This window comes from Mytilus edulis, chromosome 7, assembly GCF_963676685.1.
Source record: "Mytilus edulis chromosome 7, xbMytEdul2.2, whole genome shotgun sequence".
Classification (NCBI taxonomy): Eukaryota; Metazoa; Mollusca; class Bivalvia; order Mytilida; family Mytilidae; genus Mytilus; species Mytilus edulis.
Window position 1 is genome coordinate 45,537,986 of NC_092350.1, and position 27,162 is coordinate 45,565,147.

Consider the following 27,162-nt stretch of genomic DNA (forward strand, 5'->3'; position numbering starts at 1 on the left):
ACAGTTTTTCAGGACAAGCCATTAAGAACCTCAAATCAAAAATTTAGAAACATGACATTGACCTGTGATGTCGAAATCATTTTGCTAGTTTAAGGACAGACGTTCCTAGGTCTCTGTGATTTGTGGTATACGGTTAACAGTTGATGGATAATAATTATTTTTCACTTAATATGAAAAATACATAAACAGAAAACGATCTTCAAATAATTACCCCTAACACTTCTATTAAATCTTGGAGATTTAACGAGCGATGTTGAGAAAAATGTTGTCGACATCTTTTCCGGTTGTAAATCAGAAAAGCTGTGTTGGGAAAAATCTCTGCTTCAAATGGGTATTCGGTTACAAAGGTAAAATTTCAAAATTGTGATAACATTTGTATATCATTTAGAAAAAGACATTATACGAAACTTTTGGTTAAAGGCGTGTTTCAAACTGTCGGCAAGCAGAAAGTCAATGCACGGTGCATGTAAACATTAATTACCCTCTTCAACTCATCAGTATAGAGGTGCAAATATCACATTGTTCTCCTTCATATAAGCCAAGAAAGCTGTACCGAAAATGTCCTTTGAACAATGAGTGTTGTTAAATTGTAAACCGTCCACAAATAGGGAGTGGCTTCAAGGCCAACACAACAATCGCGAACTCGCTACAACTCGAAATTTTAGAGCTGCAGACTACATATAAAATAATTTCTTTTTATCGGAGCCAGGAAAACCGTGGTCATATTTCCGTACCAAAGGTCTTTTCAGGCGAACTGAAAAAAGGACAGGAGAGTTTAGACATGTTAGATGTTACTAAACATTTTTTCACATTAGGCGACTCCGGTAAAAAAACCGGTAATTGAAAACAAAATCAGAACAAAATCGAAAACTATCTCCAAATAAAGTAAAAAAGATCACATTAATTTTTGCCACTGATTTATACATATACTGTAAATTCAGAAATTTATGTTTCTATATAATATATCAAATAAACATTGCGATAATTTACAATTATTTAAAACACGAGATAAGCTATTGCTAAAAGATAAAAAGATTAAAAAAAAAGCGACTTTTGATATTTGAGGAAATAGTAACAGCGCTATATTCGTGATCATAAAAAAATCGTCAATATGTCTAAAGTAATTAAAAAACAACAGGAAGATTGGATATGATTGCATATTATGTTTCCCTTTTCTAGAGATCAATTGACGTTGAAGTTGTACGTTGGCGTTGAATCGAAAAAAGAAAAAGAAAAAGAAAAAGTTCAGTGATTAATTTTACGCATAGTCACTTTTTGTGTTATATAATCGAACCCATTCTGATTTCAAGAAATCATGGTTTTAAGGGACTTTTCCGTGAAAAAAAGGAAGAAAATTGCTACATCAAAGTATTTCCAAATCCATTTTGAATTTCTTACTTTAACAGATCATGAATATATATTTATAGTGTTCTTTTATATGGAAGAATTGAGAAATATTGCAACTTTTGGTTTACAAAAGGTCACTTGTCGTAGATAAGTCACATGCTAGGAATCATTATACAAAAGGACCATTATTTTATCATGTTCTATTATTCACTGCAATTAATCAATTCTAATTTGAACTTACTAGGGACAATAATTCCGATAAAATGACATGATACATCTTTGATCAAAACAATTCAATCAACTACAATAAGGTTGATCGAACGCTTGTACCCATAAACCCGAAACAGATTTCGCTAATTCGAGACATGGTATCAACGATTATTGAATTTGTCGCATGCGTGTTTGACTTCCGTGCTGATATTCGGTGTCAAGAGATTGCATTTCTAAAACTGATACTAAAAAAAACCAAATATTTTGGTATTATTTTTCTGAAATATCAAGATTTTTTCGATTTGTTGATGTGATGTAAATTATATTATTTCTTTTTGCTTCGTCCATATATGAAAGCAAACAATAAAACATTCCTTTTAGTTTTAAAATGTATCAGTATGAAGTTATATCAAGATCAAAAACCTATACCCTAAATGACATTAATCTTAAACTTAATTTAAAAGTCGTGTTTTGTAGTTACAAACGCAATTTAACGTTATTGAATATCGGTATCAAAAATTACCACGGATATGTTCCAACTGTTTAAACCACACTTTCCGCTTTTCTTCGTTATTCCATATTGATACTTATTACATAATTTATACGTGTACATGCGTTTCGCGACGTGTACCTCATGCAAAATCAGAACTGCTACCACACGAGTATGTTGTGGGTCCCTCTCAATCAGTCTTTAGTATTACGTGTAGTGTTTTGTGGTTATCGTTAGTTATTTATTGACATGATGATTTCTTTGACTTATGAGTTCTTGTAACTTCCTTAACTTTCTTCAATGTAATGGATCCCAAATCAAGATACCTCCAATCTGTTATATGGTTGAGAAGTTCTAACGATTTCATATATATCAAGGAGATAGTGTTCATGAAATGTTGACCCAAATGTATTGATGTTGTATTCATCAATTTTGAAAGAAATATCGTATTTGTTACTGTTCTAATGAATATTTAACTGTAAACAAGCATTGCAGGTCCTTGACTTAGAACAATACCCAAAAGAAACCTCTGACAAGTGACTGTTCCAACTACAGTCCCTCTGCCCATGTTATAACTGGGGATATAAGCATAATTCAACATTAAAATCTCCAAAAGGTGATTTCTCATAGTCCTAAGTTTAGAGAACCCCAACACATCAATTGGAACCATAACTTCAAAATAATTATGGATTTAATTGAGGATTACGTTAGAGCATGGGATAAACGAGAAGTTGAACTGGACACTTTGTCAGAATAGGTCAAAACTATCAGGTCTCTGATAAAACATAGCATTCATAAGTTGGAAAACTGTCTGAATGATCGACCAAAGTCCGTTTTTAGAGACAAAAAGGCCGTGAAATGTCTATCATCTTCATGATAAGTAAGTTGTCGTTCCTGCGGACAAAGCTTCAAATAATATTGTCTTTGTATGTAAATCGTATCACTACGAATGTCTTGTAAAAGAATTAGGAATAAATGAGCACTAAGGTAATCCCACTTACAAAGACATATCATTTGAAAAGGATGAGATTTTGGCAAATCATAGTAAAGTCCTTCATGGCTTCAATGAACATTACATTGAACAGCAAATCGGAGGACTTACCTTTTTTGCATAGAAACCTAAGCTTCACAAAATTCCATACAAACACTGGTACATTCCCGGCTCATCTGCATATTCCACAAAATAATTGTCCATTAGATTGACTACAATTCTGTCCGCAGTGAAAGAGGGTTTTCAGAAATACTGTGAAACTGTTTACTCGCGTAGTGGTATTAACCATATGTGGATTCTTAAAATTTCTAAAGAACTTTTATACAATGTTAAATCTCGGTCTTTTTCTGAAATAAGTTCTATCAAAACTTTTGATTTTTCACCCCTGTATACCACCATCCCCCATGTGAAATTGAAAAATCGCCTGAAAGAAATAATCCACAATGCCTTTCATCATAAAAATGGTAGTATAGTACGCTATAAATTTGTTATTTTATGATAACATAAGGCATATTTTGTTAATTGTGAGAAAAAGGGTAAAACATGCTATACAGAGAAACAAGTGATCAGTATGCTGGAGTTTCTTATCGACAACATTTTTGTTGAATTTGGAGGTAGACCTTTTTAACTAATTGTCGGAATTCCTATTGGAACGAACTGTGTGCCTCTCCTTGCCGACCTCTTCTTATTTTCCTTCAGACACTTGTCAAAAACAAGAAGATCAAAGAAGTCAGATTATTGAATTTCACTTTCAGATATATTGACGATGCTCCTCCATTAAAAATCCGAACTTTTCTGATTGGGTTTTATTAAGCTATCCCCCAGAACTATAAATTAAAGAAACAACAGACACGGCTTCCTCTGCCTCATTTTTAGACTTATATCTCGAATTTGACATACACAGTCATCTCAGTACCAGAATCTAGAACAAACGAGACGATTTTGATTTTGAAATTATAAATTTCCCCCACCTTAGTAGCAATATACCATCTCCACCTGCATATTGGATATACAACTCCCAACTTAGTCGATATTCAAGAGCTTGCAGCTCCTCCTCAGACTTTGTAAAACGTCACCAGTGTCTCAATAGAAAGTTGATGAACCAGGGGTATATCAAAGAACGTCTCGTTCTTTTTGTAAAAAAGTTCATCTGAAGGTACCAAGACCTTGTTGATAAATATTCCGTATCAACTTCACAAATAGTACACAATGGTCTTGATGTATAGACTCTGCTTACTGACGTTGTTTATCATCTTAACAACGTGTTAAATTGTTCTTTTATTTGTCTTTGTTCAATTATTAATATTACTTTTACTGTTTGGTCTGTTTTATGTGATATCCATTTGACGTGGCTCGGTACTTATACATCCCGTCAATGCGTTTGTATTATCTTTAATTGTTGATGGTGTGTTTTATATATGCAATTTTTTTGTGATTCTATGGTTCTTTTTACGGACTCTGTACTTTAAAAGATTCCGTCATGATGTTATTTTTTTTTATATAGATGTATGTTATTGTCCTTTTATATATTTGAAAATACTTTGAACGACAAACGACAAAATTATTTTACTCGCGTAGTGGTATTAACCATATGTGGATTTTTTAAAATTGTAAACAAACTTCTGAATAATTTTGAATCTCTGTCTGTTTCTGAAATTTATTCTAACATAACATACAGTTATCAGCTATATTTTTGCAGCTTGACTAGTTATCATACCTTGCATCAAACTAGACTACTTATGTTTTTAATCAAGGTTGTTAAATCATTACCATTGTTGTATTTAACGTTGATTGTTGATACTGTTTCAAATGTTACCACCGTGAAGAAAAAAATAATATTCATGATAAAAGTGTCTAGTATATTATGTGTTGGCAAAATGAAGGTAAAACCCATTATAAAAATTAGAAAAGCCATATAATTGCAATTTCCAATAATCATAAGCGGACTGCATAATGTTTTATGTATTGCATTGTAAAAAATATATTCTTGTACGTCTTTTCGATAAGAAGAGATAATTGTTAACATCTTTTAAGTTTACAAACATTTGATCAAAACCCAGAATAGTCAATGGCACACAGTTTACTTTGATTCACTGCACTAGACTTTATCCACAATGTACCACTTATATCAATGGTCATAAGACTTGGGAAAGAAAGTCCAATATGCGTTACGTCTACAATGGTAAGTAGACTTCCCATTTGTGTAATGATATGCAAAGCTCCTTCATATTTATCCGAAATTAAAAGATTGTTCGATCTTGTAGTTAAAATTTCAAGAGGGTAAAAGGGATGATCGTCAACGTTGAGAACCGAATTCCCATTATATTTCCATTGTACGACTCCATTGTTATCTATATTTACGACACAGCCTTTCAAATCAGTCAAGCAACTATCTATATAGGAGATATTTCAAATTTTCAAAGGTTGTACAGCTTCTAACAGGTTCGTTTTGAAGCAGACGAGTTTCATAGTTTTTGTAGACTTGTTTAGATTTCCCGTTAAGTTCTAGTCTACTAATAACTGGTTTATCTTTTTTCTCCTTCGTTTTTTTGATGATATAATCCAACTATGATTTCATTTTCGTGTGATACATGAACTGTTGAAGGCTCGTATGGATCAAAGTTGATCAATTCACTCACTTCGTAATTTTTCAATTGCATGAACTTAGTAGAACTTGTAAAGATGATTTGGTTATTTCTCAAGCATCGTATTTCTTCAATGGCAACGTCAAGCTGTGTCGATTGTAATGTTTGAACGTTTTCCATCATCTCTATCTGTTTAATACTTCTTTTATTGTCGGCAATCCAAATATAGCCAGCTTGATCGCTTGTCATACTTTTCACGAAAGACATGTCACATTTATAAACTCGTTTCGGTGCAACTATGATTTCTGTTGGGAACATTTCAGAGAAAATTTTGAAGTGATATTGTTTCGGAAAAAAATGCTGTACATGAACTTTATATCCATCTTTCAATACCACAGGGAGACGAACTTCTAGAAAGCTTTCTAAATATTTTGTTTGTTTTAAAAATTTATGTATGTCTCTTTTTTCAAATAAACTCTCTACTTTTTGCACAATTGCGTGAGCCGATTCTTCGCATTTCCAAAACGCAGTTTCTTTTATACACACCAGTTCCAGAAACTTGGTCTTGTTTTCGTTGAAACGACAATAAATTTCTTCATATTCTAAGTTTATTTGATTTATTGCCATTTCTTTTTCTTTTATTAGCAGATTTTCCATGGTACTATAGTTATTAGTCTGAATTTCATGCATTTTACGTAGCCTAGATATAATTTTTTCAACAGTATAACGTTTTTTGCTATACATTGTTTTCATTTTTTTAATTCTGTTGTGACAAAAACTTGATATGTCCTCTTTTGTATGAAACAACAACATATATGATTTTTATGAGTAGATGTAATACAATCTTCACACACTAATGCATCACACTTTACACAATAAAGATGGTAGAGTTTCTTGTTATGATATTCACATTTAACAGGAATTAACTCCTTTTCACTTTCGTTACTCTTATCATGAGAATGGACATCTTTTACAGGCAAAACAACATGTGAACTTGCGTTCTTGACCTTAGCGTGTGCCTTGTATTGACATCTTTGACACAGAAAAAGATCACAATCAATACATATAGCTTTAACCCGTGTGTCCACTTCACATAATCCACAAACAAGAATATGTTGCGAGCTTTTTGCACATTCTGAAAATACAAACATTTAGAAGACAATTAATAGATTTTTGCACCTTCTGTTGTACTTTAAATGCCTACCAAACTCACTTCATATACAATGATGATAAATAAATAGCTACAAGTATATTCTTTGAAAACGTACTGTTTACTCAACTGAATGTAATATTTTATTAAAAGAAATGGAATTGTTGTGAATATTGTCAAGATTCTCGTTTTTTGTACTTTTCATAGATATATCAATTAACAGGCCTTTAACATTTCCAAAGATAAATATCTAGATAAAAGGATGAGAACTAGTTACTAGTAACTCAAAAAGAAAGGAGATGTGGTATTCCTAGCAATGAGAAAACTATATATAGTGCGGTGACTGAAGGCAGATTTTTTTTAATTTAATCTCCCCACCGAACACACACCTACATAATATATCATTGGAAAGAGGAAATCGTGTACTATAATAATATGCCTGTCATCAGGACTTGATATGGTCACATTTTTTTTAAATTGAGGTCAAAGGTCATATGTAAAAATCTGTGAAAATTTGGGAGGGTTTCAATTTTGGCATTTTTTTCTATTTCTAAACTCTACCTAAATACAAATGATACTGTTTTGTCTTTAGTAATGTTTGTTATTATACATAAACCTTAATCATTGAGATTTTTTTTATCAAAAAAATTCCTAAACGACGTTTTATAAATAAAACTTCAAAAATCAAGTTTTCAACCTTTAAAATGTTTAGAGCACCTTAGCCTTATGAAAAATATCAATTTCAGGTAAAAATCAAGTGTCATGCAGGACAATACTTTAAAATTATTTTTTAAAGTGTCATAATGGGTGAGGTATCAAACCAAAGCCATTGAACACTACAGTCAAATATGACCTCATATTGAATTTGCGAATACTTCAGGTTTTTTTTATAGACTACTCGTTGCTTTTGGTTTTTTTCACAATTATTACTGCTACCATAGTATTATCTTTTGTAATTGTGTATTTAACTCTGGTTAATATCTATTACATTTTAGGTTTTGTAACTATATCCCCCCTTTTTTCCCTTGCAACGTACTACAAACTTCAAAAGTATTCCATATATAAAAAAAGAATATGTCATATGATTGCAAATGAGACAACTCTCCAAATGAGACCAAATGAGACATAAAACAATTATTGGTCCCGTACAGGCTTCAACAATGAGTAAAATCATACTGCATAGTCTTTAATTCCCGAAATGAATAATGTAAAACAAACAAAAATCCAACGGCCTGATTAATGTACAAAATAAATAAGAAAGAAACAAATATAGTATAGATAAACAAACGACAAACACTGCAGTACCGTCTCGTGACTTGAAACAGACACATACAGATAGTGGCGGGGTTTAACTTTTTTAAGGGCACGTCAACACTCCCCTTACCTCGGGGCTTGAACCATGTGTACCAGTGCAACAAGCATTATACCCAATCTACCGTTATCTCGATCATCTACATTTTCATCAACCGTCACAAGACGTGTTTTAATATTTCTACACATTTCACTCATGGCAACAGGTCTGCAAATGAAAGGTTCTGCTGAAAGCGAACACGTTATTTTGAGTTTTTCTTTACAAGTACAGACAAGATATTGTAGGAAGTCCAAAGACATTTTTTCCTAAAAAATACCAGCTTCAAACCATCCCTAGGCTATCAATTCATCCAAGATTTAACAGAGATCTAAAAGGGGGGTTAGGAAGGTGTGATGACATCCATATGCTTGTCTGCAAAGATGTTTGGGAAACATTATACGAGACGTACACACTATCTGAATTCGCTCAATTTCATGGTTGGCAACACATTAGATAGCGTCGCACTTTACTTTAAAATAAAATCCATTGGCATTCAATGTTTCAACAAGCTATTTTAAACCAAACTCATGGTACATTTGTAAAGCCAATCCTAAATGAAAAGGAGTAAAACAAAAACGATTGCCTCAACAATCGTGAAATTGGTGCCATTTCCTGAGAAAAATCTTGGCTGTATGCAGTTTCATTGAGTAACCATAGAATGAATTGCAATAACTACGAAGGCATTGACTGAATTAAGAAGGAAGAGACAATTCATCCGAAGTTGGGTAGTCTCTTTAGAGTTTCGATGTCTTTTCTAAGTAAACTTTCAGCGGAATGAAATATCTGTCCGTTATTTGTATCTATAACAGTTGACATTGAGATTTTGAGGTCAGTTTTCAATTGACTAGAAGCTTATATGGCATCATAAATAGTTATTTTGCTACTAAATATTACGTTATATTTACCTTGAACTTGTTAAAATTGTTTGACAATTGAATTTCTATAGAAATAAATGAGTTTAGACTGCACTTTACATGTAGAATATTTTAATTTAGAATCAGCCGGAAGAAATGATCTATATTTATCAAGTAACGGTGTCATGAGAAATGACCAATAAATCGTTGTCAATAGCCAAAATAAAATTAACAAAAGTAGTATCGTGTTCTGAGATATCTGCTTCCACGGGTTTGGATTTTTTTTATTTCGTTTTTAGCAAATAATTTGTAATGTAACCAAAATGACAGAGTGCTTGAAGTTTAAAAGATGGACGGGAAACTATTTCAACTTTAACTTTATCTGACACGGATGAAACATTTTTAATACGCTCATCTGATTCAAACTTGAATAATGTTTTATCTTTCTAAAATGTTTTGTTGCAACAAAATATACAAGCGCTCCAGTTGAACGACTGCATTCTAGAACGTGTACAAATACCCGAAGCTGAGGGACAATTAACAGTCAGATAATTGTATTTCGTCATTAAATATCAGACTAGAAGCTTCCTCGCTCTAAAAGGGCGAACACATATGTTTACTTGTTTAAGTTTTGTAGTATGAACGATGATAAACTGCCTGCACGGAGTTCTTCAAATTAACAGATATGGCATGAAACATCTTGATGTTCACCTCATCCAATCTTTTATGCAATGCAGATACACAAATCGACTTCCCTAAACTGGTAAATTGACTCAAAATTTCAATCGAGTTTTCTTGGGCATATTATGCATTGCATAAAATTTAACGACTTTTGTCTTTTCATGGACTTAATGGAGCAAGTTGCAAAGGACTTGGCATATCACGGAATATTTACTGAAACTATCCGTCAATTATTTTGATTTTACAATAAGACTTTTCTGACAAAGTATATTTGATGTTTTATAACGAAAAAACATAGAATATAAGCATATACAAACAAATTATGTGGCATATATCAGTGCACTTTAATTGAAAACATTTGTATATAATAGCGAAAAAGGTAGTAATTTCATATATCATTTGAGAGCAAATTATTGACTAATACACAAAATGTGACGGAAGGCAAGTGATTGAGTTCCGTGTTGAAATTGAAGATTTTTACTCCAATCTTTTTCCATTGATTTCTTAAGTCTTTTTTCATATTTTGGTTCCGAAATTTTTATGGCTTATCAGTTCTATTAAATACTGTATGCTTAAAATATTATGGGATATTTTTTATTAATACTTTGAAGAAGAAACTAAAGTTTGAGTCTGAATTTGCAATTAAAATTACCTCAATTTTAAATAGTCTCAACTTCGCAAATTTTATTGATTAGAAGGAAATAAAATACCGAATAGAATATTTTGACATATAAGAATAGCTTCAGGAAAAACTATTTCAATTAAATTTAAGCAAACATACACATTTTTTCATTTTGAAAAAGGGGGGTTGAAACTCTCAAATATACTACCAGTCATAAAAACGACTTTTTAGAAAAATGTGACCGTACAAAATTCTGACGACAGGGCAAAAACTAAAGAAGACATATTTGTCTTTAAGTTAAGACCATTTTTAGCCGTGTGTTATTTGCGGAGATTAAACTCGCGATCTAGACGACTTTTTACACTTCTGTCACCGCACTAATAACAGAGCCAAACTGAATTATATTAAAGCAGTTATAGACCTCTTCTTAGCATTTAACAATTAACAAAGTCAATACCGTATAGTAACCTGTTGCCATAAAAAAAAATGCTGACCAAAGGTTTAAAACTTGAAAGCAAAAAAAAAACCACAAAAAAAAAACAAAAAACAGCCTGCTTAAGACATGAGGATAAACAAAACTAGAGGCTCTCAAGAGCCTGTATCGCTCACCTGATTCTACTTGGGTTTTTGAAATCATATAAAAAAATATAAAATTTGGCTAAAAGTGACAACACAACCTCATTTATAAGGAAAGGAACATGTTTAATTTCATTCAAAAGTCCCCCACTGGCGGCCATCTTGGATGATGGATCAGCAACAAAGTAACAACACTTGGTCAGCACCTCATAAGGAACATTCATGCCATGTTTGGTTTCATTCCATTCAGTGGTTCTCTAAAAGAAGTCATTTGTATGCATTTCCCATAGGGTCCTATGTTAAACTAAGTCCCCCGCTGGCGGCCATCTTGGATGATGGATCGGCTACAAAGTAACAACACTTGGTCAGCACCCCATAAGGAACATTCATGCTATGTTTGGTTTTATTCCATTCAGTGGTTCTCTAAAAGAAGTCATTTGTATGCATTTCCCATAGGGTCCTATGTTAAACTAAGTCCCCTGCTGGCGGCCATTTTTGATGATGGATCGGCTACAAAGTAACAACACTTGGTCAGCACCACATAAGGAACATTCATGCCATGTTTGGTTTCATTCCATTCAGTGGTTCACTAGAAGAAGTCATTTGTATGCATTTCCAATAGGGTCCTATGTTAAACTAAGTCCCCGCTGGTGGCCATCTTGGATAATGGATCGGCTACAAAGTAACAACACTTGGTCAGCCCTCCATAAGGAACATTCATGCTATGTTTGGTTTCATTCATTTAGTGGTTCTCTAGAAGATGTCATTTGTATGCATTTCCCATAGAGTCCTATGTTAAACTAAGTCCCCCGCTGGCGGCCATCTTGGATGATGGATCGGCTACAAAGTAACAACACTTGGTCAGCACCCCATAAGGATAATTCATGCTATGTTTGGTTTTATTCCATTCAGTGGTTCTCTAAAAGAAGTCATTTGTATGCATTTCCCATAGGGTCCTATGTTAAACTAAGTCCCCGGCTGGCGGCCATCTTGGATGATGGATCGGCAACAAAGTAACAACACTTGGTCAGCACCTCATAAGGAACATTCATGCCATGTTTGGTTTCATTTCATTCAATGGTTCTCTAAAAGAAGTCATTTGTATGCATTTCCCATAGCGTCCTATGTTAAACTAAGTCCCCCGCTGGCGGCCATCTTGGATGATGGATCGGCTACAAAGTAACAACACTAGGTCAGCACCTCATAAGGAACATTCATGCCATGTTTGGTTCCATTCCATTCAGTGGTTCTCTAGAAGAAGTTCAAAATGTAAATTGTTAACGACGACGACGACGGACGACGGACGCCAAGTGGTGAGAAAAGCTCACTTGGCCCTTCGGGCCAGGTGAGCTAAAAATGTTATATACGACATGAACGATCGTAAACCACCTAGGACGTAGGACAGGCGCATGAATAACGTACCGGTGTTAACCATGTGTGTGAGCGCTCAACTCTTACATAACCTAGAACGGTCGTGTAACATAACAACATTAGAACTAGAACATGTGTCGCTCACCTTGGTCTATTAGCATATTCAACAAAGTACAATCTCCAAAATTATAGACGAGAAAAGAATTCATTACAAAAATCTTTGGTTTGTTCATCTAGTATTTTGCCGATCATTTAGTCTGTTTAGTTTCTTCCTATTTTCTTTAGTTTTTGCTCAAAACACAAAACATGGTAATAAAATTCTTATTTAATGGACTGGTCAATCACTGCTATAAAGAGTGACAGCCTAATTAATACCTGTATCAGCAAAATGTGACTTGTTAGAAGATCTTGTCATGCTGATAATTTTTGTGATTTAAAGTGTTCATTTATCTATTATGATTTTTATCATGTAAGGCAAAACCAAAACCAAACACACAACAAAAACAGATAGAATTCGTCTTTAAAAGGCAATAACTTCTAGGAGAAGTTCGACAATTTCTTCTATGATATCTTGCTGGTACTTTTTTGCTACCTATTTTTTTAATAAAGATATAAGCTAAAAAAAAAACATGTCACTCCTATGTCATATTTTAAGTCATAGCGACCTTGTTTTTTTTTGAAACATGATATAAAACACAAACTTTATACTAGACACCCTACCAATTATTCACCGTTAGTAAAGCTGACATTGCTTAATTAGTTTCAGATGACAAGATTTTTAAAAGTTAGCAATCATGTTTAATAAATTGTTTTAAATTGCATATGAAGCTCAACAACTCCTTAATGGGTCAACTGAAAATTCAGGACATTTGACTTATTATATGATAATGATAATATTCAAAATCATAAAAAAAAACTGCTGAATTTCATCAAAATTATCAATTTAGGAGCAATAACCAAAAATCGGTTGTCTGATACGTCTGAAAATTTGAGGGCAGGCAATTCTTGTTCTAATGAACTCTTTTTTTTTCACGTCAGATTTGCTCTATTTGTTTTAATTTTTGAGATATAGATCAAAAACTGCATTTAACCCCTATGTTCTACTTCAACTTATGGCGGCCATGTTTTTGACGAACAAAAAAAATAAAACACAAACTGTATGCTAGATACAATACGGATCATTCAGCTAAAGCTTGGTTCAAATTGTTTCAATAGTTTTAGAAACATGTTTGAAATATGTTACAACAGACAGACAACGACGGACAACGACGGACGCAAATTGATGACAAAATCTCACATTTTCTTTCAGGAAAATAAACTAAAAAGTTGAAGAACTATCAAGTAGGCGAATTGCATCCAAATCGGCACGAGACAAACCAAACAACTAATGTAGAGACATAACAGACAAGTACTAATTTGAGTAAGTAAGAAAGAAGGTATTTATAGAGGGTGACTCAATTAGCATTCACTAATCAACCTTGAGGCCGTCACTAAGAACAAACAGTACAAATATTATAAAGCTTACAATTTGAATATATTATGTAGATGCAATATTAATGCTAACTATAGATTGTATGTAGAACATGAGAAAAATAAATTCATATATATATATTTCACTCTTTTAATCTTTTTGGAAAATGTTGTTTGTGCTGTATTTAGACCCTTCTACAACGACATTTGTTTCACATGCACACGTATAAAAATTGCGGTTTTTATCCAACGTAATCATAGGTTTGAACGTTGTTTTCAGTTTAAACTTGTTTATATTTATTTCGTTTGGGCTTGTATTATATTTTCCCTCCAGTTTATATAATCTGTTTATCCTATTTCGACTCTTTCAAATGCAAGAGGTAAATTATAGGGCCTTCCAAATACTTTCCGATCCCTAACATCACTGAATAAACTCATCATATATACCAGGACTAAATTTTGTATATACGTCAGACGCGCGTTTCGTCTACAAAAGACTCATCAGTGATGCTCGAATCCAAAAAAGTTAAAAAGGCCAAATAAAGTACAAAGTTGAGCATTGAGGACCAAAATTCCTAAAAGATTTTACCTTGGCAATCCAGCTAAGGTAATCTATGCCTGAGGTAGAAAAGCCTTAGTATTTCAACGGCTAAAGAGACATTAGTTGTCGAAATCCGGATATAGTGTAATAAATTCTAGCACCTCATGTTTGTGGTTTACCATCTTTGACACAAGTTTACTGTTTTTTATTTGGTATTAAATTAATATGAAGATCCATTTTTACATCTTGTGACCAATTTATTTGGCAATCGTCAATGGCAGTCAGCAGGATTTAAGAACATCAGTTGTTCGACCTGTCAGTCAACTGCGTTTTGTTAAAATATACTTTCTCACTATTTTTGGTCTTTTTCGAAAATGTTGTTTGTGCTGTATTTAGACCATTCTACAACGAAATTTATTTTACATGCACACATATAGATATTGCGGTTTTCATCCAACGCAATCATAGGTTTGAACGTTGTTTTCAATTTAGACTTGTTTATATATATATATAGTTATCTTACCTCCTATAGATTAATAGAGATATGATTGATCGAAGGACTACACGTGGTGACTATGTATATTTGAGATAGGGTGTCCTAAAAATATAGGGTTAGTTACCATATGGCGTTAGTAAGGAGTTACTTCCCTTTCAAACCCAAAAAAGATGCCACAACCCTTTATAAAAGCAACACGTTGTTGAGGAAAAAATTGAAAGGATTCAACAGACGAATAAATTGATGATGAAAGGTTGAAATAAGTTTATAAAACATAGTTACAGCTACCATGTATTTCAAATGTTGGCATAACGGAGTTATTTCCCATTCAAAACGAAAAAAAGAAATCTGAAAGGATTCAATAGACGAAGAAATTGATACATGTAATGAACGATTGAAATAAATTCATTAAACAAATTTAAAACTAAACAGTTGGTATTGTTGGCATTTGTTTTCTGTATAGACAAATGGAAGTAGGATCTTTATACTAAGTATTGGAGACGTAATCACTTTAATAGGCTGCTAGTCAAAATACCACATGTTAAGATATTCCATATGGAATTTACTGTCCCCATATATATCGTATAAGGTCACTAACACACCATGTAACTAATATAATATATATACAATTAAATACAAAATCATTAAAATATATGTGTGAGTTGGTATAAATCATTTACAGTCGAGAAATCTATAAATTTGTGTTTAAAAGGGCCAAAATTTTCATAACATTTTATTTCGTTTGGTGGTTTATTCCATTTTTACTCGAGGTTACATGAAACTAGTTCAAGGCCAATTACAATTCTCGGACCACAGATGAATTATCACGTTGTGATTGGTTAAATGCCGTCACGTGATGACCCTTTATGAGACCGTATGGGGTTAGTAAGTTTCATATGGGGTTCATGACGCGTTAATGGCGACGTCATTTATTAATGTTGTTGTGTTTCATTGTTTATTTTTCAACAAAACGCCGCAGAAAAAGACCAGCGTCCGATAAATTCGTAATACGGTTAACTACGGATCCCCTACGGATCCATAGAGGGTGAATAAAATTCATAGGGGACTCGGCCTCCGGCCTCACCCCCTATGGATTTTACTAACCCTCTATGGATCCGTATGGGGTCAGTAGCGAACCATATAACTTATATTAGTAAATGAAGAGAAAAAACATGACTTTGTGCAATACATAAATAAAACATATACTTTCGCGAATATGCAGAAGCATAAGTTTTCACCAATGCAAATCAATACATATCAATTTATGTTTAATGTATCAAAAAGAAAATCAATTTTGCCTGAATTGTATTTAAACTTATGTGCTTTCGAATCAACATGGCCGCATAAAAGAAATACTGATTTGGTTCCTAAACGTTGCCTTTATTTAGATATAGATGTAATGTTCCGTATTTAATTAAGAATTCTACAGATTCAAAAAGAAAAATTTAAATGTCCTTTATCAAATGGCAAAACAAAACGCTCAATAACATAACACGCATGACAAAATACTGTTCATAGTCCTAACCTGATACACGCCTTTCTATATGTAGAAAATGGTGTATTATACATGTTTATAGCTTGCTAACCATCTCACGTGTATGAAAGTCGCACTTCTTTAGTTATCAGTTATACACACATTAAGTTTATTTGAATATAAAATGTCACTTCAAGCACTGACAAAGCGGACTTGTTGGGAAATGTACATACAATATTTATCGTGAATATATGACTATACAAAGGGATTCTTATTACTACACTGAGTGCCAATGACACTTGTAAATTTCAAATTAAAAAAAATATATAAATAATTTTTTTTAAACGATTACATATATCGGTTTGAAAATGAACTGTGTGACTTCTTTCGACAACTTTACACCTGAATGATTTTTGAAACAAAATACGTGCTTGGTTACAGAAAAGGGGGAAAGTCGAGTGCACCGCTATTTTACAAAGGAGTGATTTTCTTATGTTTGTTTTGGAAAGGCTTGCGTAAGAATTGAAATTTCCCATCCTTTTCTGTAAGCCACTGCAATAAACTAAGATGTAGATGCCAAGACTTTCAAACTACCAGAGATATGAAGTTTGGGGCATGGTGCAAGGAGGCATTTCAAATCGTAAAATTGCACGCCGGATACAGTGTTCGTCCTCAACAATTACCGACTCATCCAAAGCTTCAACAAAACTAGACCTTTGAATGGTAGGCCACGTCCCGGAAGACAGAGACCAAATTCTGTCCAACAGGACCGATACATTCGTCTTTAGAACCTGCGAGATCGTTTCCATATGGCTGTCCAATCAGCACGAAAGACTGTCGGCGTCCATAGGAGACAAATTGGAGCAAACACGGTAAGACACCGTTTGTGCAGCAGTGGATAAAGGGCACGGCGGCCTTTCCGTGGTAACATGGGAACATGCTGACAGCAGTACGACGCCAAAATCGCCTTAGATTGATACACAAGCGTCAGAAATGGTTACACAGGCAATGGACAACTGTCTTATGGACGGACGAATCAAGATTCAATCTTCGCCGTAGTGATTGACGAAATCGTGTGTGGAGACGAAGAGGAGAACGCTATGCAGATTCATGTTTTCAAGAGACAGATCGTTGGGATGGGGAGGAATATCGTTCAACCATAAAACTCCATTCATCACTATCAATGGTAATTCAAACGCCCAACGCTACATTGATGGAGTTTTACGGCCGACCGTTATACCGTGTATGGCTAGACATCAAGATGTTAATTATTTTCAACAAGATAACGCTCGTGCACACTCCGAACGACTTACAACTGCGTTCATCAAAAACAACCATGTTTATGTGATGGTCAGCCTTTTCGTCGGATTTGATTCCAATTGAACACTTATTAGGATCAAATATGACAAGACGTAAGCCGACGACAGCCACCACCAGTTACGCTGCACCAACTTAAAATTGCATTGGGAAAGAATGGACAGACATACGTCTGTTCAGGTCAGTAACACGTTGTAGAGATTGCGTTGCAGCACGCATTGGACACATTCGTTATTGAGACTGTGAGTTAGTGAATTAAAGCGTTGTTTTGCATGAACGCATTGCATTTGAATCGTGGTAATTGTCCATTCTGTTTGACTTTTATCTTTAGATAAACCCATTAACTGTCATTAACAATTACTGTAAAAAATATTATTTTGTTTAAAAATGTTATTTTAAAAAAACAAAGTGTTGCGTTTTCATGGACACTCAGTTTATTAACACTATAATTGCTTATATTAAGCATAGTACTCTGTTATAAATTTCCGCAGTACAATTAGGAAATTATTCATTATCCAGAGCCATCTTGTTATCCAGAAAAAAGAAAGTATGATCAAATAGGTGAACTAGATAAAAAAAATTTAAAACTGTGTTCCGATATACCTGATTGCCAATTTCAAGACAAAAAAGGAGAACAAAAATGAGTTATAATACAGCACAAACATATTTTCCAAAAGAGAAAAAAAGTGAAAAAGCATATTTAAACAAAACGAATTTGACTTACAGGTTTAACTAAATTTGAATATCGAAACGACTGCTAACAGCCGGTTGGATATTAAATATCGAATTTCGAACAACGAACCGGCTGCTAACTTCACATTCATTAACAACTGATGTTCCAAAACCCTGCTGACTGCCATTGACGATTGCCAAATAAATTGATCACAAGATGTAACAAAATAGATCTTAACATTAATTTGATACCAAACAGAAAACAATAAACTTGCGGCAAAGATGTTATACCACAAACATGAAATACAAAAATTAGTACACCATAACCGGATTTCGACAATCAATGGATCTTCAGTGATTTTGGTGATCAAAAGGTATTTTAAGGCCATATAATTTACCTCAATTTAGGATAGACTCTTGAATTTTAAGGAGTCGAGATAGGATGAAAGGATTATATAAACCGGAGGGAAAACATAATACAAGCCCAAACGAACAAATATAAACGAGTCTACATTGAAAACAACGTTCAACCCTATGATTGCGTTGGATAACACCGCAATTTTTATATGTGTGCATGTCAGGCAATCGTTATCATTAATCGTAATCAGCTTTAATCGATTACATTTTGCCTTGTAATCCTATGTAATCAGTAATCATGTCATATCTGATTACAAGAATCGTAATAGAATCGATAACATTGCAAAAAACAGTTGTAATAATGATTACTTTTTAGTTTATTTTAAGATTACATTCATATGATTACTTGATGATTACAAATATTGTATATATATGAATAGTTTTTGATAGACAATTTGAAAATAAGAAAATGTAAAGCATGAAAAAAAAAGCATGAAACTAGTATTCACTATGATGGGTTTGCCTTTCCAATGTTTCGTTGTAAGATTGAGCTCTTATGATACAAGAATATACATTGAAAGCAGTTTTTGTTCCGCTGATATAAACTCCAATTTCATATAAGTTTGCCCAATATTTTGATAAAACTACATTGAAATTCAAAAGCAGAAAACATTTATTTCAAATTTCAAACAATTAATGACAATAAACCACTTAAAACTTTATTGATATTGCAATTAAGACCCAAATTTAATACCCAAGCTCAACTGTTGTTTGTTAAAAAAAATGAAAGTAGAGATTAACACCTGTAAAACATTTATAGATGTGTCAATTATGTCCCCACAGACAATAAAACTATATTTTTTCCTTATTTGTTCAGGTTATTAGTTAATTGGGCAGTTGGTTAGATTTGTAGAAAAAACAAAGTTATATGTTTTACATAGAGAAAGGACACTTGTCTATAGCTATGTTATAAAATTACACATGTTACACTGTACTTGTCTAAATTCTTTAAATTAAGATGAATAAATTAAGGCTTTAAAAAAACACCAAAATTAGCGTTTTCGTGAGGATGAAAAGTTATCAGAAATTCTTTGATATTGCATATACAATATAATCATAAGCTATCCATAGTTATCATGATTACTTTAAAGAAAAGTAATCTAAAATAATCGTTTACATTTGAAATAAGGTGTAATTGTATTGTAATTGATTACATTTTATTAGCAAAGTAATTGTAATTTAATCGATTACATTTTTAAGTAATCGACCCCATCGCTGGTGCATGTTAAACAAATATCGTTGTAGAGGGGTCTGCATACAGTACAAAACACATTCTCAAAAAGCCCAAAAAGTGAAAAAAGTATATTTTAACAATATATGTATATATGGTATGTCTTTTTAAAATACATCTGTTGTAAAAAAGGTTTTCAATATATCATAAGAATATAAACGTAAACAAATATTAGTGCCATGACTTTGATTAACAATTGATGTTTGAGTTTAAACATAAGATATGCCGTTCTCTCGTGCAGATGGTTAATGGTAGTAAAGCCTCGGAAATTGCAAAAGTAGCACAATTCTGACTGTTATATGTAATATAAAGGAATCCAATGGCCGAAAAAGATGCTATCACAGGAATGGTTATCAACTTGTACCTATTCACTGGCAAAACATCTGTTGACGATGCTTCTGTTTTATATTAAACAGTTTTACAAAATTTTTGAAAACGGCTTAAAATCTGAAAAGCCCGGATGTCATCACTCAAATCATCAGGGCATGTATTTTTTACAGAGCCAAAAATGCCCTTAAATATGCCTACATTAGACCTAATGTCTCCACCTAAAATGGAGGATCTTTAATCCACCACGCACCCCATTGTAGCAATATTTTCCCACAGTTCGATAGAAAGTACTCTTTTGGGTTTGATAAAAGGTGGTGGGTATTCTTTGATTAGACAGGGTTCCAACGATAGAAAACAATTAAGACACTCAGATTCAACTTAGATATAGTCATTTTGTTATAAACAGATGCCTGCATTTAATTGAGACGTAAAATGAGAACGATGGATGATTGAAATAAAATTATGTGTTTGGATGCAGTTTATTGTTTTTTAGAATGATTGTCAATTTTGCCAGCTTATCACAATCTTAAACGTTTTGAGTGAGCCACGCGAATAAATATAAATGAATCCTGAAGATATTGCATTTAAGCTGTTTAGAAACAGTTTTATTGATTGAAGTTGTTATGATTTTCTTTATTATTATTAAAATAATTCATAAATGAATGGGACTGAACAGGAACCATCGTGTTCATTTTGCATTTGCATGTTCTTAGCGTAGGTAAATTAAACATTAACTTATACGACGATTTCTCTCGGATCAGTGTCTTTTTGTTGTTGGGATATACAAAAAAACTGACCACGTTCACTCTGTGTTTCTTGTGTTGTACGGTCACACACTGTCTAAGGTTAGGGGGAGGATTAGGATCCCGCTAACATAAAAAAAATTCGTACATAAATTAGGCCGTTAGTTTTCTTGTTTGAATTATTTCACATTTGTTATTTCGAGGCCTTGTTTTAGCTGACTATGCGGTATGGGCTTTGCTCATTGTTGAAGGCCGTACGGTGATCTATAGTTGTTAGTTTCTGTGTCATTTGCCGTCTTGTGGAGAGTTGTCTCATTAGGAATCATACCACATCTCCTTTTTTTATTTATATAAAATGATATTCAATATGCATATACTAATCATGCTAATGAACCTTTAGCATTAAGTGCTATTTGACAGAAAGTTGTAAAAAAAAGCTTCTTATCATTTGGTCTTTTCGAATCTATTTTCTAATTACTGACAGATAAACAAACTTCAAGTATAAAATAAAAAGTTCTTGTGCAGAACATTCATTGTATAGGTTTTAAGTGATTAAGTCATTCATAAAATTAATAAAAAATGGTTATTTTAGAAATTTGAAGTTAACTAGTTTACATTTTTCCTGTTTATTTTATTAAAACCTAAGTATGTTTTTAATATCGAGCAAAAACTGTTTAATAATTTAGTGACTAAATCATCATGTAACTTTCAATCATATTGTCCGTTTTCGTCGCAACTATCATAAGTAACTGTTTTGTGTATATATCAGGTAACACACGGCCAGCGAAAGCTCTTTTTTGAGAGCCCAGGTGGTCGTGTGGTCTAGCGGGACGGCTGCAGTGCAGGCGATTTGGTGTCACGATATCACAGTAGCATGGGTTCGAATCCCGGCGAGGGAAGAACCAAAAATTTGCGAAAGCAAATTTACAGATCTAACATTGTTGGGTTGATGTTTAGACGAGTTGTATATACATTATGTACACAGCCATGTATCACCATCATTGATGGCGATCCGATGGATACATCTGTTGTAGGGTTGTCACTGACTCAGACGTACTTATAAATATAATTTGTGGTCGATACTTAAATAATCTTGGCAAATATTGAATATACTAAACTGTTTTAATACCTGATTCGTGCAATCGCAGTACCGCTGACACGGAATTGTTTTTTTTAATTTGTTGACCGTTCATGTCCGTAACAACAGCTTCCACAAATGTATTCAGGTTTTGTCGAAGGGACTCATCTGTCTGAAAAACTTTATTCTTCACCGTAAGATCTAACACGAGCTTCTTCTGATCTGTTTCCACTAACGGATTTTCGTCTTCTTCGTCTGAAGATGAATCACTCGGATAGCTCTCTGCGATAAAAAGACAAATCATGATACTTGTTTGTTAAGATGTAAAGTCGATTTATATAACCTGACATTTGCGTATGCATTTCTAACAAAATGGAAAAAGAACATGTATTAAGAGCAACAATAAGCATAATGCAAGACTAATTAAAATAGTGGCATACTATATCGTTCTTATACCATTAAATTAACATTTTACAATTCATTTGAAAGCGTTTAGATAAATAAATGTTAATTTTTTTTAGATAAATTATAAACAAAATATACTAAAAAGGATATTCAAGCTCATATGTCGAGAACACACTGACAATGCCACGGCAAAATACGAAAAACGACCGAAATACATACAACAGTATTCAAAACGAACCCCACTAAAATCCAAGGGTGAATTCAGTTGCTCCAAAGGCAGACTATATAATTAATTATTTCTAAAATTGAAATTATATAGATGTAATATATATAAAACTTCAATACATATAACAACTTACCATCATGCAAGATCAAAATATAACTGTAGATTGAGATTTCAGGCTTGAATGAAATAACTTCAAATAAAATCTTTACAAAACTGTCCATTTTTCCATGAAATAAATCATCACTTTGAAATATTTCATTCTGAACTTCTAGATACAAAGTCAACGATCCTTCACTGGCTTCATCTAGTTCAATCAAACAGTCTTTGCATGCCCGGTTTATTTCTTCAAGACGAGAATTGATAATTTCAGCAAGATTGGCTGTATTAGTAAGCCCATTTAGAACCATTCGTATTCGTTTTTTACCGTCTAATGGTTCTGAAAGTCAAAAATTAAAACACAATTAAGTGAACTAAGGCGATTGTATGTTTTGGTAAATTCGTGTTGTCAAATCTAATTTTCTATGAATGTTTTGGTAAACTGTTCTTCTTTGTTTGCCTTTTTCTTTTTTCTTTGAAAGTCTCACATAAATCAACACATCCTGTTCCAGAGAAATATTTGAATGAGGGCATACGATACAGCGTTGATCACATGGTGATTTATTTGCATACAAGCCATTTTCACGTAGTCAATGTAAATGGGTATTCTCATATGACGTACGTGCTTCTTTTGATTTTTAAACAAAACCTTGATAAAAATGTGTACTTAGCGCGGACTCAGAGTTGAACATAACGATTACAATATACCTCCCAGTAAATCCACATTTCGATTTCTGGGTTAAAAATTGCAGTTGCAATTGGTTCGTTTGATCTCAGTTCATTATTGGTCAAAATTCAATTATCACGGGAAATGTTCTTGCTTTTCTTTGAAATTCGTATTGCGACGTAATGAAAACAAGAGGCTCTCAAGAGCCTGAATCGCTCACCTTAATTTTTTTGGTTAAATCTCTCATCAATGATTATTTTGGCTTTTCAATTTATCTAAATGTTCTTTGAATCGTCCTATTTTCTTCAAAAGCAAAAAAAATAATCATTTTCTCCTATGTTCTATTTTAGCCATAGGAGCTATGTTTCTGACATACAAGGAAATGAAATATAAAATTTATACTAGATACTCTGAAACTCATTTAGCCTAAGTTTGGCTGAAATTGATACAGCAGTTTCAAAGGAGAAGATTTTTTAAAGTAAGTCAACATGATGAACAAATTGTGAAAAAAGTCTTTAAAGGGCAATAACTCCTTAAGGGGTCAATTGACAATTTTGGTCAAATTGTCTTATTTGTAGATCTTACTTTGCTTAACATTTTTGCTATTAACAGTTCATCTTTATCTATAATAATATTCAAGATAATAACCAAAAACTGCAAAATTTCTTTAAAATCATCAATTCAGGGGCATTATACCTGAAAAACCAGTTACCCAATTCGGCTGAAAATTTCAGGACAGGTAGACCTTGACCTAATAAATACTTTAACTTCTTGTCTTATTTGCTCTAAATGCTGGAGTTTTTGAGATATAAGCCAAAAACTGCATTTTACCCTGTGTTCTATTTTTAGCCATGACGGCCATGTTTTTTGACGAAATAAAAAATAAAGCACAAACTTTATTTTATACACCCTACTGATCATTCAGTTGAAGTTTGGTTGAATTTAGTTTAGTAGTTTTAGAGGAGAAGATTTTTTAAAGTTAGCAAATGTGATTAACAAATTGTGAAAAATTGTCATTAAAGGACAATAACCCCTTAAGGGGTCAATTGACAATTTGGTCATATTAACTTATTTGTAGATCTTACTTTGCTGATCATTTTTGCTGTTTACAGTTTATCTTTATCTATAATAATATTCAAGATAATGACCAAAAACTGAAAAATTTCCTTAAAATTACCAATTAAGTGGCAGCAACCCAACAATGGTTTGTTTGATTCGTCTGAAAATTTCAGGGCTGATAGATCTTGACCTAGTGAACATTTTTTCCTGTCAGATTTGCTCTAAATGCTTTCGTTTTTGAGATATAAGCCAAAAACTGCATTTGACCCCTATGTTCTATTTTAAGTAACGGCGGCCATGTTTTTTGACGGATCAAAAATCGAAGCACACACTTTGTGCAGGATAATCTAAGGAACAGTTATGCTAAGTTTCATCCAAATCCATTCAGTAGTTTCAGAGGAGAAGATTTTTTAAAGTTAGCAAATGTGATGAACAAATTGTGAAAAATTGTCATTAAAGGACAATAACCCCTTAAGGGGTCAATTGACAATTTTGGTCATATTAACTTATTTGTAGATCTTACTTTGCTGATCATTTTTGCTGTTTACAGTTTATCTTTATCTATAATAATATTCAAGATAATGACCAAAAACTGCAAAATTTCCTTAAAATTACCAATTAAGTGGCAGCAACCCAACAATGGTTTGTTTGATTCATCTGAAAATTTCAGGGCTGATAGATCTTGACCTAATGACCATTTTTACTCTGTCAGATTTCCTCTAAATGCTTTCGTTTTTGAGATATAAGCCAAAAACTGCATTTGACCCCTATGTTCTATTTTAAGTAACGGCGGCCATGTTTTTTGACGGATCAAAAATCGAAGCACACACTTTGTGCAGGATAATCTAAGGAACAATCATGCTAAGTTTCATTCAAATCCATTCAGTAGTTTCAGAGGAGAAGATGTTTGAAAAATTGTTAACGACGACAGACGACGACGTCGACGACGACGACGACGACGACGGACGCCAAGTGATGAGAAAAGCTCACATGGCCTTTTAGGCCAGGTGAGCTAAAAAGGTGACCATGTCTGATGACGTCACATAGAAAGAACATTTATTTTGCAGATCATTCAAAAGGAAAGATTGAGTTTGTCTGCACATCGTTTAAAATCATTCGAAATGTTCAAAACCTGTGCAATACGATATTTATCCACTCTCCAAAGTTAGATATTAAATATTTAAAATGTTCGGCAAGCCTCGCACTTAAGATTTGAAAATTTAACTGTTTCCGGTAGATTAATATCGTTTCACACTCGATACAGTGGTAGACTCTATATTTCTCTAATTTTTACACGATTTATGACCTGTTGATTATTTTTATTTTATGAACGTGTTGTTCGTTTGGTCTCAGTTCTTCATTGGTCAAATTTCTATTATGACCTACAATTGTTTTGCTTTACTCAGAATTTCCTATCGTGACGTAATGAAAAAAGGCGACCATGCCCGATGACGTCAAATAGAAAGGAAAGATTAAATTTGTCTGCATATCGTTTAAAATAATTAGAAAAACAGATTCAACCACCAAATCTTGTGCAATGCGATGTTTATTCAGTCTCGACAGTTAGATTTTAAATATCTAAAACGCTTGGCATGCCTCGCGTTTTAAATTTGAAAATCTAATTTTCTCGAGTGGATAAATATCGTATCACACTCGATACAGTGGTAGCATATATTATGTAACAATTCTCGGAGTGATGTTTTTTAAATTAGTTTATGAATTTTTAGAAAGTAACCATAAATTATAGCTAGCAAAACTCTCACTTGTATGATAAATAAAGGCAACAGTAGTATACCGCTGTTCGAAATTAATATATCGATTGAGAAAACAAAAAACAAATCCGGGTAACAAACTAAAACTGAGGGAAACACATAAAATATAAGAGGAGAACTATGACACAACAGAAACACAACATTAAAATGTAACACACACAGAAACAAACAATAATATAACAATGGCCATTGTCCTGACATGATACAGGACATTTTAAGAAAAAAATGGTGGGTTGAACCTGGTTTTGTGGCATGTCAAACCTCCCTGTATAACAGTCGTATAGATTCCATTATATTGACAACGATGTGTGAACAAAACAATCAGACATAAAATGTAAACATATGAATATAGGGGTACAGCAGTCAACATTGTACAAATGATTCCCATACATACTCAAGCCAAATGTCATTTTTAAAAAGAGGGGTCCAATGTATTCGTTTTGAAGGATTTGATTCAAATGGGACAACATCCCTAATGCGCCTCGAAATGAGGAACTCAAAAGTCACGTGTAAAGAAAAAATCCCTGTGTAGTGATATTGGACATGTTTCTATTTTTAACAAATGACTGAACTTAATTATTTGTGGTGATTAGGAAAGTAGAGGAATATAGAATAAATGTGTAAAAACTATGGAGCTATTGAATGTGTTCAAAGTATTAAATTTTCAAAGAACTTATTGTGTTAAAAAGGGGATATTTTACCACAAGGAGCCGCATCACAAAAGGATGTTCGGGGTTTGCTTATTTACGGAAAAAGTAATCTCACTTCGTACCCCGAAAATTTAACCACATATGTGAAAATGTCAAAGCTTCGAAACGAGCTATCATACATATCCAAGTTTACGATATGGACTGAGCTACAGGAAAAAACGTTACCATTACCGCCTATGTAAAAACAATTAAAGATATTGAGCCAAATCAATCGAAAAATGCATCTTTTC

The 27,162-nt window shown here is 33.1% G+C and overlaps 1 protein-coding gene across 1 annotated transcript in view; it reads right to left on the reverse strand.

The window, feature by feature from the left end:
* Positions 1-5,937: 5,937 nt before the first annotated feature.
* The window catches only part of LOC139481575 (uncharacterized), a 30,241-nt gene continuing 9,016 nt past the window's right edge, over positions 5,938-27,162 (reverse strand). The window contains exons 4-6 of the mRNA XM_071264996.1: positions 22,762-23,064; positions 22,049-22,279; positions 5,938-6,758 (exon numbers count right to left, since the gene is read on the reverse strand). Of these exons, the coding sequence (XP_071121097.1) occupies positions 6,373-6,758; positions 22,049-22,279; positions 22,762-23,064 (920 nt within the window). The 3' untranslated portion in view covers positions 5,938-6,372. The remainder of the gene's footprint in view (positions 6,759-22,048; positions 22,280-22,761; positions 23,065-27,162) is intronic.